Raw genomic sequence first — 19962 nt, 5'->3', positions numbered from 1 at the left:
AATCAAATACAAAAAAATTACGACAATATTATCCGCATGTTTAAATTTTTTTACCTGCATTTATTTAATTACTGATTTGCTTTGTAGATATTATTATGAATTGTATGATTTAAAGATCAATAGTTCATTTTCTAATAAAAATATGTAATTTCATAATTGAAAGTTTTTCGTATGGCCTTATATACATTTTAAAATTTATTTTCAGGTGACTGAACTGCAAAATTCAGAAATGACATCCAACGCAACATTTCTGGAAATTTTTTTCCAAGGTAACCAGTCGAATCATGAAGATTTCAAAACAGTGGGACCCTTGCTGAACGGCACCGAATTGAACGAGGGTATCCTGAAAACTTACAATGATAGTTTTGATTACTCAATGCTCATGAAAGCCATCGAAACCTTGAAACAAAAATTCAACTCGAACGTGGATCATTGTACATATTGTACTGGAGAGATTAGGGATGTGTCACATTTTTATCATGATATTCACGGATACATAAGTTTGCTGGTGAGTATACATATACTATAATAAAATATGAAGAATTTTTAATATTATTTGTAGCCTATTATACTTTATAACAGTAGCTTTTAAGCAATTTATGTAGCTCATCTTATAAGCCACGCCTTTTTAATTACTGGTTAGTGTTTAATCGCTAAAAGATACATATTCATGAATCGGTTTGGTAAAAATAAAACTTTAATTCACAAATAAGATTTTCAGTTCTTTAGTAAAAAGGTGTATTAAGAATAAAGAGAATACTTTGAAATTATTTTAATGTAATAATTTATAATAAGCTTAAAATTGTATATAAATTATTCAATTTAAATAAAAATTGACTATCAACAATATTAAATTCTTCCTAGAGCAAAAGAGCTAATCTGATCATTATTTTAATATTTAAAAACGAAAAATTGTCTTAAAGGTATATATATATATATAAATATATAGGCACAGAAAAATTAAAAGAATCTATAAAAATGTATCAGTAAAAAAATCACAAAAATGTTGTTATTGGAGGTCAAAACAAGGTGGAATATTATGGTTTTTTAAACGTTTTATTGAGTCGACCACTCTATAACGTAAAGATTGGGACTTTGTTATAAGAGTACCACGTTATAGGAGGGACTAGGCATATACAACATTTGAGGTTAGGTTCTTTCAAATATATTTTGTGAATTAAAAGAAATTAGCAATTCGATATTTTTTTCCCATTTTTGTGTATTAAATAACTTTGTATTTAGTTAGTAAACAAGAGTAAAAGCTGAAATAAAAAATGAACAAACTATTAAATCATTTTTAATATTTAGAAAAAAGCGCAGCTGTATATCTGAAAAAGATGTATTTTATTGACAACAAAATGTATTTTATTTTCAAGATTTAGATTTACGAGACTTTTAAGATGGACCTAACTTTAACAAAAATTTAGTGGAAATGTATAAACAAATTGCTGAATGTAAAGTCGGCATAAATAGTATATAAAAGGATATTTTTTATAAAATAAATATAATCTACACCTTGCAGATATTACATAAATCTACATTTGACGCTTAGACTTTGTGTTATTTTTATATTAAATATTTATATGCCATAATCTATTTTCACTGGCTATTAGATTACTTATATAGGATCCATTAAATAAAGACACAAACTCAATCAATACGTGACAGATTTGGCCAAAATATACTACTGCTTAATTCATACTATGTATATATACATACTATGTATATACTACGGATATTGGATTCAATTAAGCGATAAAACACATGTGGTTCTATGACAATTTATGGTAATTTATTGATTAAAAATCTTGCTTGGTATATTGAGATAAGAGTGAATCTATTGTAATTAAAATAATTTATTAAAAGCATTCATATAATTCAACATGAATTTTATTATTTGTTTTTAATAATAGCATGTTTTTAATTAAATTTCAGTTATTCGTATTTATAAGAGCATTTGCTGATATTGTGTTTGTCAAATATACAATTTATTTGACACCTGTGCTTTAACAAAAAAATAATCAAAATACCTATCTATTATATATATTTATCTATGTATCAGTGACGTTATTATAGTTGTAGGTAAAATATAAGTGATGAACATACCAATAAAATATGTAATTACCATAACTAAAACTTCAAATCGCACATTTGAAAAATAATCAGCTTTTTTATCTTTTCACTCACGCAGTTATAATGGGTATAGTATCAACATATTCTATATTGCTATTAAGCGTTTGGACAAAGGGCAAAGATGTTTATTATATAATTATAAAATAATTTAGGTAACTAATTATTCTATAACGTAATAATTAAATGTTGTTAAATATATCAATTAGAGTATAATTAATAAATTTAAGGTGAGATATTTAAGATTTAATAATATGATTTAATTAATCTATTCTATATGTTTAGATTATTTCAGTGTGTAACAATAAGTAAAATTAATGTACACTTCAATGGATCCACAGGGGTCATTATCAGTATATGCCGTACATACGTCATAATAATAAGGAATAAACTTTTTTATCGATTTTATACCCTGAAAATAAGTCCGCCATCTTTTACGGTTTATGAATTTTTAATTAGCAGTATATTTCGCTTCTGATGTCTGATTATGAATATTTAAACTAAAACGGTGTGTTGTATAATTATAATATTTATGTCGCAAAGGATCATCCAATTTACGTTTTACGACTGGTATGTTTTGAAAATATGCATGTCTGTATTTGCAAATATTTGTTTACTAAGGGCGTTATAGTGCTGCCTAAAATTATTTAATGTCTGTTAATGTTAAAAAAAATTGACCTTTCATTTCGGTTTATGAGCACGGGCTTCTGTTTTGTATGTTCCATGACAGCTCTATAATGTCTAGCTCTAGCTTCAGCACTTGAATCTGAATGATCCCCAGGGCTTATTTAGTCGTTCCTTTAGCTCACTTAAAAAAATATAGTGCTCTAAAATCCGGTAAACGTAAAGGTATATTAAAATATAATTATTTATTTGCTTAGAAAATAAACAAACCAAAGATTTGTTTTAGTTCGGTTGAAATCGAAATTTGGAATATGATGCGAATATATATTCTTATTATAGGTTATGAATAAAACGAGACTTGCATAGCATTTAATTTATATCTTAATATTTACTGACGACTTTTGTCAGTAGTTATACGGTAAAAATACTAAACTACAGCTAATTGCAGTAGAGGTTTGGGTTTTCAATGACAATTATAATATATACTAGCGAGTGTGCGAATACCGGATCCTCAACTTTTTGGGTTTTAAATATTATTTTTGTTTCGTTTTTTTTATAACATATTTTTAAATTAAATGGTTAAAATTTGATGTTAAAACCATTGTGTAGCTATGCGATTTACAGTATAAATGGGAAGAGATTGCACGTGCGCGTTAGAGAGATATGCAGTTGATCCTAATGCATTATTGACTGTTACCGCGTTACTGCGTAAATTTGTGCAGTACAAATACGAATATTTAAGATTTTTAATGATGTTCAAAATAGTTTAATCTATAAAAAAACTATTTAAAATTTACAATTCATTTGAAAATAGGTTAACAACCTATTATAACTAAATATTTTCAGAAGAAAACATTCTATATTATTTAAAGTTAGATTTGAAACTTAGATATTTAGTGATAAAACTAAATATTGTATATCATTTAAGATTATGAAAATAAAAAATATTTTTAGGGTTAAAAAAAATATATTTTGAATAAATCTTGAAATATTATTTTGAAACTGTATAATTTAAAAAATATTTAAATTAGAGTTTTATACTTTTTGTAGGTTACTCTCGAACGCGTCCATAAATGAGATTTATGCAACACTATGTGCTATTAGTAGTTAGTTGTTAATGACAGCACTATACGCGCTGTTATTGTGACTGCGCGAATAGTAAGTACTTATTTTGAGATTTTGCCTCTTTTTGTTAAAAATGTTTTTTTTAACGAAATTTTAAAAACTTTAAGAAACATAACTTTAAATTGTTTTAAATTATTAACGTTCACCAGAATTTAATTACACTTTTTTTCTCTATAGGAAAACTAATACAAATCCACATTTTATTTAAAATCCCTTACAAATTAAATATAATTTTATTTAGTTGAAAAAATATTTGTTTTAGAATTTGATGATTTTTCTACATATTTTGTATTTTACAATTTGAATCGATAAAATCAATTGCGTAGTTCGTTTATAAGAGCTCCAAAAACGGGATTTCCCTTAACTGTCAAATTTGCTTATATATAACAATTTTTCTGTTATCTGTCACACGGACGATGCGCTCCGTTTAGTGCAATTAAATTAACAGTGAAATATGTTATAATCAAAGCATTTTTCTTACAAAGTGTTAATTGAAGATAATTCAAAATGATGTACTACTTGGTATTATAGACAATATAAATACAAATTTGAATTATGACTCTGGCAGTAAGTGTTTGGTTAAATGAATAATATATCATGGTTATTCTATCAAAATTACTATTGACTTTCTAGGATAAAATATTAAAAGACAAACAGCAGTGATTTGGAATTCGAAGATAAACATACCAAAGTTAATTAAACATATTACAATTGTAGTAATAATGAAAAATCTCATATTAGTGTAAACAAAAAGTTACATTTTACTTACTATATAGTATCGTTTCAGTTAATTTTCAGAAGCAATGAAAGATCTAATATAATTTACGTATGGCAAACAATTAAAATATCACGTATTGCAACATCTGTTGGCATCTTTTCTTTAACTGGTAAGTTGAAGAAGAGATGCCAACTCAAAATTATTGTTTTTTAGTCAACAAAAAATTGTTGTTTTTAATTATTTTTTGAAGCAATGATAGAGCAATTTGATGAACTATATGACGACAACGTATAATTGGTATATATACAATACATATTACATAAGTTTGATGTAACTGAATATCATAAATTTGGCTGTTCCGAAAGAGAAATGATTTAATAGAAGAAAAATTGATAAAAAAATCAAGTAGAGACATATTTTGCCACAGATAATAAAAATATTATTACTCTATTCCACAAAAAAACGTAAAAATGAAAAAGTCGAGAGCCCATGATTGACGTTTTAGGACAAATATAAAATTAATTTAAAAGTTCAAATATTAACGTCATATCATTGTCAGTATTGTGTTAAGATTTTAATTATTGCACATAGTTTTTATTGTTTATAATTATTTTCTAAAAGCCATAAGCGAGCAATAAGATTACTATGCAAAAATGGAACCAAACTTCTTCAGTTAAATAACCGACTGCATAACAATCATTGCCACGCGATGTCTCTAAAATATCAATAGGTAAAAATACGTTTGATCGACATTAACTTTCTATCCTCATTCATATAAATTACACGTTCACGTTTAAAACGCACCTCGTTTATTTGCAATACGAGTAATTATATTTTGTCAAATGTAACAAATATGTGCATTAAATCAAAAGCAATAATAATTTTTATGTATTGTAAAAAGAAAAAACTCACTTTTCGGCCTCGGAGCCCGTCGACGGGAATTCAAAATGTGAAGATTGTTTTATGATTGGTTATCTAGTGCAGGGCTCGGCAACCTATGACTCGCGGGTCACCAAGTGATCCGTTTGATGATTTGAAGTGACCCATTTCAGTTCTGCAAATATCATTTTTTAACGTGTTACGATGTCACGACTATACCACACATATAGTTGCTAGGACTAAAAATCTTCACTAACCCGAATAGTCTTTAATCACATTTTAATTATTTTGATCCGCAGCCAAAAAAGGTTGCCGAGACCTGATCTAGTGTAATCAATGTATTTTTTTAATCTTTACACACATTGTGTATATATTTCATTTTCATAGTTATAACATACCTGGTTAATTTGCAATCCGATTATTTATATTCAGTCAAATCGAACAACGCATATGACGAATTAATGAAAATTATTGTCGCGTAAGAAAATTTTATAAATAAATAATAACTGTTGTCACGTTACTGTCGGCCATCTTGTTTTATATTTGAATGTTTATTTTTCATTGGTCGAAACAACAGAATGCATTACCAGTGCCTCGGAAAGCAATAGAGCAAATTCAATTTTTATTTTTTATTATTATAATTAAATATATTTCTTTTGTTTACGTGTATTATTATATACACCGTTCATAAAAATCGATACGATTTACAGAGTAGAAAATTGAGTTTCATTTTAAATCGCACGCGTCCGGAAGCGGAAGCGGAAGCGGGAGCTACGTCTTAGGACAATTATATATAAGATATGTAAAAGGATCGGCTGCTACATTTTGACAAACGACCTAGTAAGAGTTAAGTACCATTTCATTGCATATCATACATTAGAGAGTAACTTTATGTTTATATTATATTTTCATTATTGAATTTAATTTTAATTTTAAATTTCAAATAACCTGCAGTGGACACACTGCTGAATGGTATGTGCCACACAACTCTTAGCAGTGTAGTTAGACATGCGAACTCATAAATTTTGCACCATTGAAATTTGTTTACCTTAACCATTATAAAACCGTGTACTCGCAGATCTAATTCCAAAAAGAAGAAATAAACGTTCAGTAGAAAATATAATACCGATTTACAAAAATCAGGACAGTATAGAGAAAAATTAAAGTAGATCTCAACGCTAGACACGTGCATTGGAATTATTCCGGTGTGAGTCAATCCGTGACGACGCTTTTTAATTACTTGCATGATACTTCTCTTAAATAAAGAAGAAAATAACGGAAAATGAAAAATAAACGTTTAATATATCCAGGAAGTACACCTGAGTCCAAGCTTAAATTTAATAAACGTATTTTGGAACTTTACTCTAAATAGCTTGCCGCCATTGCGGTTCTTAGACCGATATTTTATTAATAGAAAAAGCGCGCTAACTATAAAAAAAAATTAGACTCATCTTAACATATGCCTGTCTGATGTGGGTAGTACCAGTAATACATTTTTTCTAAATTACAAGTCATCCAAAACAAAGCTTTTAAATAATATACAATATAATACATCTTTTTATACTAATCTTGAAAAAATGCTGCATATGCCTTAATACAAAGTTCATTGTCTTTCAAATGTATGAATATCTTATTTACATTTAATATATATTGTGTCTATATTGTAATATACTAATATAAAAAACATATATAATAGAAAATGTAAAATCATAAAGGATTCAATTTATTGTGTAAAGCCTGTTAGCCAATGTTATTTTAATGATTAGAATTTTGCCTTTTCATTTTATTCAACACGGTTTATCAGATAATTTATTATAATTATTCTGTGTCAAAGGGTTGAACGATATGTCACCCGCAGGCAATAGAAATCTGGAAACCCTCGTAACAGTCATGCTATAATAATTGACAATGTCATTGTTATCGTGTCTTTTGTAGGTCTGCATATTCGGTACATTCGCCAACATACTCAACATAGCCGTTCTCACCAGAAAAGATATGGCTGGCGCTCCTATCAACAGGATCCTCAAATGGTTGGCCGTCACTGATATGTTTGTCATGGTCGAATACATACCGTTCGCTTCCTACAAATATTTGGTGAGTATTTGAGTAATTTAAAATTATTTATATTATTTTTAACGCGCGTGTGTCTTTCAGGTGTTTCCAGAAAAAAGAGAGTTTCCGAAATCTTGGGCGGAGTATCTTCTCTTCCATATGAACTTTACGCAAGTTTTGCACACCATTTCAATCTTCCTGACTCTCACGTTGGCTGTTTGGAGATACATAGCAATTAGGTATTTAATATATTATTATTAAAATTTATTATTCCTTTATAATATTTTAGATATGTAATTGAAGTTGATGGTATTAATGCAGTAATCAATTGATTTGATTACTAAATTTTGTTACTAAAAAAATGGAATAAAAAACGATAACTAGAGATAAAACGCGGGCAAAGCCGGATACAATAGCTATAAATAAATTAATTAAAAATTTCAAAATACGAGTTTTCATGGAAAGGTACTACGTAGCTAATTTCCTATTAAATTTTCAATTGTCACTTTAGAATGGAAATATAAAACGACCATTTCATTATATACCAGAAATATGAAGCTTTTTCAATTAGAATTATTTTATTTATTACTCACGCATATTTAGGTATTTCTCTAAATTCTAAAGATTATGTAAGAGGATTTTCTCCATTATTGTTTCTCGTTGTTTCTTGCTATTTATAGTAAAATTTTAAAAGGCACAATTATTTATGGTCACTTAATTTTTTATTATTAAAGTGCTTTTATATGTTTTAGAAAATGATTTATGTATAATACGTTAGTTGTGGAACGCTGGAGGGTGTATGATATGTAATTCCGAAATTACTGACGTTTTTTAATAGATCAAAAAAACATTTTTCGCAATATTTTTTCTAAAAATATGACATTCTCCTACCTCTCGGGCAATTATTTTAATCGCATAAAATGTGTGGGAATGATGCAAAATATTCCAATATAGAGAAGGCGAGGGGGGAGAGGGGACAAATTCCCGGGGCCCAACTCTGTAAAAAATCATATTAAAATATATTTATAAATAAAAATTAAAATCGACCTCAAATACTTAATCTGAACTTAACTACAGTTGCTTGAGACGTATGTACTGATGTATTTCAGGTATATGTTCCTTCAGCTCTTTTTATACATACAATAAATGAAAGGAGCGGAACATTGCTTTCAAAAGCACCCACTTTCTAGGTAGTACTTTTACAATAAACATTATTATTCAAAGGGACAGATTGTAGATTTTTCAGGCTGCTCCGTTTGTGTTAAAATTTTTTTTTTATGCTTTTTGAACGTTTGAAAAATATTAGACTCAACCAATACCAGCAAATATATAATTTAACTGATCTAAAATATCTATGTAACTCAATTTGACAGTTGCGAAACGTCCATTTGCTATTCAAACCGAAACCTAACCTAAATAAAGTTCTAAAACTAATTATAGTTGTAAAACTTTTATTAGGTTTAGTTCAAAATATGAACTAAGCAAACTCATCTCTCAGGAGAAAATAAGAGGAAAAATAATTACAGATAGACATAGCATCTCACATATTGCTCCATTGCTTGTCTGCATTTCGATATTAAAAATATGATAGCTATCCTTACATATATTACTATGGACTTCTAGTATAAGAGGGCTGGTTAAAGTATATTCAAACCAAATTTTGGTCAATAGGAGAGCGCAAAAACAATTATCAGTTCTCAGAAGGCAAAAATTCACGGCAAAAGCAATAAAATCGTGTCGGTGCCGTCGCAGTGGGAACGCTCGGTAACGAGCGTTCCCACTGCAACGGCGACGGCACGATTTTATTGCTTTTGACGTGGATTTTTGACTTCTGAGAACTGATAATTGTTTTTTGCGTTCTCCTATTGGTCAAACTTTGGTTTAGATGTACTTTATTCGATTCTCAAAGGTCTTAATATAAACGCTTGATAATTGAGCGTTTTTACCGCTATAGCACGATTTTATTGTTTTTGACTTGGACTGGAAGTTCATATATAGTAACACTGAGTAGCAAAAAAAAATTCAACTAATTGTCAAATAAATATTATGAGTAGATATTTTTAATAATTTAAAATATTTCGCATAAAATATGATTTCAAAAAATATGCTGCAACAGTAGCTAATTTTATATTTATTTGTAGCCTAGAAAGGGTTAACTCGTACTTATTATTATTTATTTAAGAAATTATATTACGATATTAAAAAATATATAAAATGGCATTTTTGTCATGAGGTCCGGATTCAATGTTTTCCAAGGGCTATTTGGTCCTGCCAATATCCCCTTTTTCCACATCGTCTGCATTTTGATATTTTTTCATCTAAGAAGTGTTGCAACTATCGAAATAAATCGTAGTCGTAAGGAGCAAGTTCTGGAGAATAAGGTCGATAAAATAAAATTTTCTAGTCAAGTTTCTTGATGTTATCAAGAGGCAATTTCAATTTTTGTCGTGTTGTAGAAATATTCGATTTTTGTTGATTTAGTTGAGCTCAACGATTCAGTTCAGCACAACAAAAGCTTTTAGTTATTGTTTGTCCAGAGTTTAAAATTAACAATTATTTAGCAATCCCAGCAAACACAAAAAAAAATTTTGACATATACATGTGTATAAAATATTTTTATCGGTATATTTATTAATATTCATTAAAAATAGGTAATTTATGTTTATTCCGTATCACTTTTTTTCACTATTTATTTTACTATGATTTATTGTACAAATTTTAATTAAATACTGGTTTAATAAAAACAGCATATTCATATAAAACACAGGCAATGGACAAGTATCATTTACAACTTAATTATATTTCTTAAAAAAATATATTCTTTGTCATTATGTTAATTTACAAAGAAAGTTAGTATTTCTTTATTTAAAAAAATAATAAACGTATATTTTAAAACGTTTAATATGGCAAGTTATCTTTAATTTATTAGGCATATAAAACTTTTCATCGATGTTAAGAAGATTGCTATTTTCGTACGTGCGCGAGTATAATTGCTGTAAATCGATACTGTTAATATGAAACAACAATATTCAGTTATCTCTTAAATAAAGGCTCAAATTGAAACGTTATCTATTTAATTGTACCCGTTTGTTCCGTTACGGATTTAGCAAAAGGTAACTGTTGTTGTTTTACGATTATTGATAGCACAATAACGCTTTTATGAACATGGTTATTGTTATTTTTGATCGTCCAGCATACACGATTCACAGTTTAACAGTATTTGAGAAATAAAATTATCGTATAAATGATTCCCTTTCTAAGTATTGTATTATTACTTGCTAGTGCAAACATTAATTTAACGAATACAAATTATTTTAATATAGCAATTTATATTCCATTTTTCGGTGTATTGATCTTTCGGGCAGTTGACGATCGAGGAACGGAACTTTTCGTATTATTATTTATTTTAATACTTGTAAAATAAATTAATAATTTTATTGTAACTGGAATTTAAATTGCATTACATATTTTCTGAACCTTGTGAATAACAAAATTCCAATTAATGTTTGCTTCACTGAGCAGCCCTTATCAAAACGAGATCTTTTGTGTGTTCTACAAATATGCATTACTAGAAATATTAATGAAAATTATTGAGATTCCGCTTAAAAATATATACAATTAGTGATTGATTTATTATATAAACACATTGTGGTATATGCCTAATTAAGTCATTGTGGTATACAAATCTGGCTAATAACTGAGAATTTTGATTGATTAAAATTTCATATAGGACGAAAATAACTTTCAATCTATATTTGTATTACAAGATTGTATTTGTAATTTATATTTGAAATCTACGTGAATCTTAAGAATGTTTTTGGCATTTAATTTTATTTGTATAATATACAAAGGTTACGTTCATACATATCGTATTGGTAGCTTTTATGTCAATTCTTTGTATACAAATACGTAAATATTTTTATACATATTTATAATATATTTTGTTATTAAAAACATATTAATAAAACACCAAAAAATATTATTTAATAATTATATTATATATACTTACATTATATTTTCTTCTAATTGAGCTAAAATAAACTTTCCTTTTAAGTACCAAGAATACGTAATATTAGGTCGTTAGTGCGCATAAGCTAATTAGCTAGTTCATTAAAAATAGTTCAATCATATAATACAATTGATTTATATTAACGACTGACTCTTAATGTGTCGTTATTAGCGTTTTTTTAGTATATTTGCTATGGCTTAAACGTAGCGTGGAATGGATATTGTATTTTTAGAAAAATGTTATTACAATGTTTTTTTGGAACAATGGGTTATTGGATTGCTTTTATGGCATATAGCAAAGACGCTTTGCATTTTTATTATGCAAATACCGTTGTATTTTTATTTAGAAAATTGCATGCTTGTTGTTGCATCGCTCTAATAAACTAACCTAAATTAGGCAACTCGATATTTATCCTTGAGAATATGATAATCAAATCGTAGTAATCGATCGAAATTATAATGATAATTAATATAAATGCAAATATTTTTAAAAACAATTGGAAAAATCTTATTGGTAGCTTTATTATACTACTATAAAATTTTGTAAACTAGAAAAATATTAAACAAAAAACATGGTATATGATATGGTAAAGCTAGAAGTTAATTGTGGGTAAAGAAACGTAGGTTAGCTTGTTTTTATTGTGCACAAATCTTGAAAATTTCAACATTTAAAATTCTACCTTTAAGCGTATCGTTAAGAATTCAGAGAAATGTGCGATGGCAGAGATCTCCTTCGTTAAATCGGATGTTTGATTTTTTCGAATGAACGCATCGATGAGCAGATATCTGATATGTTAATCTATACGTTCTAAAGGTTTAAAAAAGGGCGTAAGTGCTAACAGTAAAATAGCAAAAACGATATCAACGAAATTATATGTATAACATAAATCATAGATAGTCTTTACATTGTTTATTATAAACTTTACGTGTATCAAAAATTATGAAAGGCGCAAAAATTATCCCGCTGAAGAATTGCTCAGCATTTAATTGAAAATACGCGAATATGAAACTTTGCATACAGGACAATGCAACTGCTATTATTTCTAAGCTATGTATAATTTAGTTGGCAAGCGACGCAAACCGTACCCAAGGGAGAAACGAAATGCGAGACTCTTTCAGAAATAGTAACCGTGCTATAATTTCGAGCAAATAAAATTAATTACTTGGTTACAATTATGAGACACTAATTGAACCGCAGGGAACATCTTTATACACAAAATGTCTCATAAATGCGTTCCATCTGTTTTTTTGCTACAACGAACGTGATGCGATTACTAAATGTAATATTTTACTCAAGTGATGGTTTCGATTACAAAATGGAATTCGTTTAGTAGCAAGTTCATTGTGCATTCAACGTTTCTATATACAATGTAATTAAATGTAATACAACTTTATGGAAACTAAAATTGGAGACCAACGAAACTCCCTACTGTGAAATCTAAACTATTCAAGTGTGTTGTAAATATGAATAATATATTCTATTATATTATACATAAACTTTTTAATTAAAATGTTTAATTGCACACTAAAAGTAAATGTTTTACTACATTTTTCCGGTGCAGGTTTGATCGCCCGACTGCATGAATTTATCTAGTTGAATTGAACAATTGTTTATGTTATAGTATGGATAGGAATTCTAATAGGTATAATGAAGATCTGTCCAAATCTGCTCACAAAAAAGTATTTTTCTTCAGGTTATATTAGCTGCTGTAAAGCTATACTTTAGACAAAGTTGAGTCAGCTTTCTAAATAGAGTGGGAAGCTGCAGTTGATACAAAATAATCACTAAAATATAATGCACTTTCTAGCCTATAATCTTAGCGTCAGGGGTCACAGTGTCTCAATCGAATATTTTAATATTCGCTCAAATATATATTGGCGGTGTTTAATGTGACCAAAATTCGCAGAATTTGTTCGTTGAACGAACTCTGAAAATTATATTTGTTCCAATATAATTTCACAGAAAATGTGTTCCAATATGATTTTATTGAAATGCCAGTGAAAATATATTTTCATTGGTATTACACATTCTCTAACATATCTTGTTTGCGTGTGTGGAATCCAGTCATTTCCGAAGATTGGGTTGAACCTTGAACTTTGGTTTGAATCGTTTGTGTCCCAAGTAAGTAATATATTGTGAAAGTTTTTAATGAAGTGCTGACGAAAGTGAATTCCAAATGGAAATTAGGTATTTGCGCTATGTATGCGCTTGACTGGGGGAAGGTTCTTCCTAGCATACTCTTGCCGTACCGGCAATTATGAAAATTGTAATTGAATTTCTTTATTTCTGGCTGTTTTTTTTTATTAAAATATTTGAAATTCAAGAATTTAATACGATCTTCAGCGAGTGGGAGATAATAATGCGGTACAGACAAGGCTACAATGTCGACACATACATATATATATATATATATATATATATATATATATATATATATATATATATATATATATATATATATATATATATATATATATATATATATATATATATATTATATTACACAAATAATATGTGATTGAAATATTAATTTATTCTTAAAAAAAACAAAGATCGTATTGATTTTATTTATAAATATTTGTTTTAATTTCTTGGGCATTCACTAGGTAATTAGTAAAAAAAACGTATGGGTGCTTCTTCTTAGCATACGTGATTTAAATTCATATTAATCTGCAATAATATATAATAAGTTAAAGTAAGTAATAATACGATATATAAGACAATATGTCTAGTCACATTTTATACAAAACTAAATATTGTGCCATACCTTAGCGTCCTAGTTCTGTGTCATGTTTGTTGTGTTGTTTACCAGATGTCTCTATTCTTTAGAGTACAGCGTTTAAAGAAGATCTTTTCATTTCCGGCCAGTCCATCATTTGGTAATCGCCATGTCACCCGTTTCCATTAATACAAACTGATAAAAACAAGTTTCACGAGGCTTTCTTCTATTCTTCTTGTAATGTGTTTTTATTATTAGAGCCGTTTTTATGGCTAGTTATTGAAAGATGTGATTCTTGCAGATGTTAAAACACTGTATGTGACGTTTACATCAGACGCTGCTCTTGAGAAATAGTCATTGGAAAGATGAAGCGAAAATGATTATGTAAAAAAATATTTATTTAAATTTATAATATAAAATTTAGACAGATTTTTGATCGTACAAGAGGTTTAATATAAACATTGACGATCTTATTAAAATTGTAAAATTAAGTTAAAAAAGCATTCAAGATATTAATGTAAGCTTGAAAACGGCACGTGTTCGATAAAATTAAGATTTGTTATTGAGGATTATGCAAGGCTTTTAAATTTTGTAATAAACATCTTTAAGGATCTTCGTTTTTGAGAATTATACATATTCATATTTATAATTATACACGCAAATTAAACATTTGCTTTTAATGCTTATTAATTAGTATGTGATTTTAATTATATCATTAAACTGATATTTTTGATTTGCCTTATTTATTTATTTTGTACAAAGATAAAGCCATCTTCATCTTTTTTTCAGATATATATTTTCGAATAATTTTGTAATTTTGATTATTTGTAATCAGATTACTTCATTTCATATATTATATAAAAAATATATATTTATAAACTGTGCTGATAGTAAAGATGCAATTTAAGCCATTATAAATTTTAACACAAAACAGTTTAATTATTGACATCTTTAGAATTACATTTTATTTTATATATTGCTCACAAAAGCAAAGCATCGGTTAAATCACGGATAAAATAACCGCTAAAACATTATCTATGGCCACAGACTCTTGGCGACGCGCCATTTTGGGGCTCCGAAGTGGCGTAGATTCCTGGCTAACGTTTGCAGAATAAAGGCTGAAATATCATAGGGTTACGCTTTGGAAAATGCTTTAAATGGAGCTGAGGATAAAATCCAAAGTTCGGCGTCGGGCCATCTGCGGTGCAGTCTTCAATGGGGACGGTCAGCCAAGGACGAAAGCTTGGCGAATAGATGACCGGTGCGGTATTAGAACTTTATGAGACAAACTAAGGGTTAAAGAAAGTTAATAATCAAAGGGGCAATAACCAAAACTGAAATGTACGACGTGGCTCAAAACTGTTGATATTCTTAGCATCTGGCAAAAGCGCGTTATAAGCAAATAATTTCTGTATTTTTTTAGAAAAGCTTTTTATTAAGCAAATCTCATAATATATTATCTTGAGCATTCGTTTCAAAGTGATTTTGAAAAATGTTGAAAAACAATTTAAAATTTAGTTTTAAAAAATGTCGTAATCTTTTTTTAGTGAACGGTTTAAAAATCACTACACATTGCTCAATTATCTTTTGAAAAAAAATTTTTTGATATTTCTGTAAAGTTTTTTTACTAACATACGTAGATTTTTTGTTATGAAGATTTAATTTATATGCAAAAAAATATAGAAAGGGGCTATATAAAAAGAGTATATATTGTTATTACATTTTTGTAGCGAGATTATTGTTTCACAGTATTTTGTGTTCCTTATAAAAAATGTTTTTATGTTTTTTATGAGTAATAAACAGTTTCCTATAAAAATGATATTGTTAGTTTTAGGTAAAGACTTCAAAAATATATTATCTAATTTGTAGCTCTTGTGTGCCTAACATAATTGTCTGTAATAGAGCTCACTGCATTTGCAACCATTAATCTTATGATTTTAATATATTTTATGTAATTAATAATTGCTTAAAAATAGTTGATAAGACAATGCATCTTTTAGCGCATATTTAGTTCATGTTTTTTAAATACATCGATACTACAAAGACTTTGATAAACAACGACGATATTGGTAACTTACAAGACCAATGATTAGGATTTATAATACAGTTTTAAGGTTTTTATTTGTTCTCAACCCTCGTAATTTATGGCATAAATTTGAGATTTTAATTAAAAAGGGGCACAGCTATAAAGACAGTCATTTCACGGTTCGCATATATTCTACATAGAATTCTTAATTGAAATGCATAAAACCCGAATAATAACGTACAAATGTATTTTTTGCTAAAAATGTAATATAATATAACTTGGTCAGAATTTAAAATAATAAGCTAATTTTAGCAATAGTTTTTTTATAAACATACTTAAAAAATGCTAATTAATTATAAAATACTTATTCGCATTAATAAATTATATACATTTATTTTATAATAATGCATTACTAAAAATCATTAAGATCAAGGTTTTGATCTCTTTATTATATTTATATTTTTTTAAGTAGAAACTTATTAAAATTAAAATGATTTTTGGGATGAAAAACAATATTTTTTTTAATACAATCATAAATATCCTATAAACAAATATTCTATCGATTCAGCTGAAATCAACGTGTAAATATACATTAAAATATAGCTATTTTATACATGTGTTACATTCAATTTTTTTTCTGTTCCCAGATATCCGCAGATGAGCCACGTGTTGTGCACCGAGAGGAGATGCAGCATAGCCGTCCTGATAAGTTTTATCTTGCCTCCGATACTCTGCGTCCCTACCTACATGGTGTTCAACGTCCACACCATCTGGATCGTGGAGAACGCCACGGCCTTGGTTTTGTACCACGTAGACGCCGATCAAGAGGGAGTTCTATTCCACGTGAACTTCTGGATTCACGCCGTATTTATTAAGCTCCTGCCTTGCCTTATTTTAACCATCATTAGCTTTTGGCTGATAAACGCCCTATATTCGGCAAACAAGCGCAAGCTCATTTTAAGGGGTTATAACTCTTGTCCCACGGCTAATCCTCAGTCGGAAAAGCGGCAGAGCAAATCAGATAAGAGGACAGATCGGACGACCAAGATGCTCGTGGCAGTTCTGCTACTCTTTCTAATCACCGAGATACCCCAAGGCGTTTTAGGTTTAATGAGCGGAATCTTAGGTAGATGCTTCTTTGCGCAGTGTTACAATTTATTCGGAGAGATGATGGACATCTTGGCTCTCTTGAATGGAGCTATAAACTTTATATTGTACTGCTCGATGAGTAGGCAGTTCAGAATGACATTCGGACACTTGTTTAAGCCTAAAATCTTAGCTAAATGGCCAGCGAACGCTTCTCAGACAGAAGTGCACAGTACTTATGTATGATCGAGAATGAAGCTCGACCTGGACAAAATCGCAGTTAGTAAGTTGTAAGTCGTGCCAAAATATCTGAAATTACAATCGCATTTGTCAGCAGGCTAGCTGAGCAGCGACAATTTTTCACTTGAAGGCGTTATTAAGATTAACGATAATGCTGTGAAAACTTTTGCACTAAAGTGTGGGCGTTGAAATTTAATTTGTACAAAATATGGTATTTTCGTATTTTACGAAAACATGTTTATAAATATGAAATGTAGCTGTATATATATATTACTTATAATATAGGTGTGTTGTTAAACATGTAAATATTGTCAATATACTTGCACATTGTACTATAAAAAATACTAAAAAAATTATAATTATAATTTTACTTAAAACGATCATGGTATTAGAACGATTTATAAGTTAATCATTTTTATTTTAAATATATACCGACCGAAATTGACTTTGACGATAAAAATACAGAATAGTCGTAATATATGCAAGCAAAATCTATATAGCAACTAAGGAACAGGCATATACTTATTACTTAAAATTCAAGTCTTATATTGTGCACTAAAAAGTCTGAGCTAAGCAACAGTTCATAACTGTAGCTGACTGTAGAATATTAATAAGCTTATATTTCAGCGACACCTTGCAAACCAGTCGTCAATTTTTTAAATATCATGAGTTTTGACGGTTGATGTTGTTACAAGATAGTCGCAAATTGGTGTTGAAAAATTAATAAAAAAAAATCATGTGTCACACATCCCACAGCAGTTAAATTAACTTGTCGAATTTTACCTAAAGTTGAAAATGTTCGATCGGTCTCTAAGTTTATAGATACCAATAAGTAATAATTTTAAATGTTAATCACGATCAAAAAACCATACAATATAATAATGTTTAAAAATCAGTATGACAAATTAAAATATAATAATTACATATTCTTAAGATAAAATTATTAGATTAATTACGCGAGATACAAATATACTGAGCTTTGTGGTATCGTGCTTTAAAAACATTTAACCTAATTTAGTCGCATGAGATGCGACTTATCATGTTTCATTGTGTCAAAATTTTATCGTGGCTTATCTAAATATGACGTTAAGCTTTTTGTAAATATATATTGTTATTGATATTTTTATATGCATTTGCATCAGCATTGTTGCTAACTTGTTTTTGTAAATATTTTATTTGGAGAACTTACCGCAAATAATTCACCGTCGAGATAATACTTAAAATATACTGAAGCAAAAAAATATTTTTATCGAAGATATGGATTTCTGATTGTAAATTATCTCGGCGATGATTTGTTCGTAAGTAAAAATGTAGACGGCATGTACGAATAATGTTATAAATTGCAGACGGTTAATATTAATATTTAAATATGCAATTCTGTAATATATTATTATATTTTTATATAATATACATTAAATGTCCATAAATCCATATTATATTATATATTTAATTTATAAAAATCAGTAACATTTTAATATTATGATCTAAAAGATTTAAAATTTATTTATATGAATGTTCAATTATTACGCATTAATAAAAACATCTTTAAACGACTGTTTTTTATTTCTGAATAACCCTATTCAATTAATTAAACATGAACGTAATTAAAGATGTTATCTTTTATAAAATCCATTAAGAGTTAAGGGTGGCAAAAGGTGATTTATATGTATGAACATTAAAGTATTTAAAGACTTTCTGGTTAAAGATTAACTGGTTTAAATTTTTTCTTGTACTAATAAATAACGTTTAATTATAAATCAAATAACATAATATAGTTATTGCACAGCTTTATTAGTTTTACAACTAATTACAGAAAGAATATACACATTAGAAGCTTTCTCCCCATTTATATTTTCATATTTCGTATTAGAATATTGATAACATTATTTGTGTTATTTTATTATTATATGACAAAGTGCAGCTGGGGGCACTGTCAAGAGGATGCATTACATGAAGGCGCGATTGCCATTATGTAGTATGCGAGTGGCATATGACAAAAACTTGGGGCGGTCGGCCAAGGACGAAAGTTTGACGAATGGCAGCCTAATGCCGTGCTGACCTGTCAATATCACTTAAATGGGGCAAAATATTAAAAACTGTGCACTTATCTTTCTGGTCGGCAACTCAAGGTTTTAGCGTATGGGTCAAAACCATTGATATCTTTGACGCCTAGGAGAAGAAAAGGGTTTCTCGAAAAAACTCTTGGAAACGCGCGACTCACGATATTTTTTTTTGATTAAACAACGACTTATATATTTTTAAAAAGTCTTAACTACGCTTTTATAATCTTTATCAAAAATGAATTTTAAAGTGGGTCCAAAAAACGTCGTTATATAATATTATTGGGTAGAGCA

General features: G+C 28.4%; 1 protein-coding gene across 1 annotated transcript in view; it reads left to right on the top strand.

Moving 5' to 3' along the window:
* The window catches only part of LOC148233828 (G protein-coupled receptor dmsr-1), a 60057-nt gene extending 41105 nt beyond the window's left edge, over positions 1-18952 (top strand). The window contains exons 2-5 of the mRNA XM_088188612.1: positions 206-508; positions 7412-7570; positions 7631-7767; positions 16930-18952. Coding sequence (XP_088044738.1) covers positions 230-508; positions 7412-7570; positions 7631-7767; positions 16930-17614 — 1260 coding nt within the window. The 5' untranslated portion in view covers positions 206-229 and the 3' untranslated portion in view covers positions 17615-18952. The remainder of the gene's footprint in view (positions 1-205; positions 509-7411; positions 7571-7630; positions 7768-16929) is intronic.
* The last annotated feature ends 1010 nt before the right edge of the window (positions 18953-19962 follow it).

The sequence above is a fragment of the Plectrocnemia conspersa genome, unplaced genomic scaffold (genome assembly GCF_051122295.1).
Source record: "Plectrocnemia conspersa isolate PC_06_02 unplaced genomic scaffold, ASM5112229v1 ptg000007l, whole genome shotgun sequence".
NCBI lineage: Eukaryota > Metazoa > Arthropoda > Insecta > Trichoptera > Polycentropodidae > Plectrocnemia > Plectrocnemia conspersa.
Note: the sequence above shows the minus strand (reverse complement) of the source record. Positions and strands in the feature narration are given on the sequence as shown.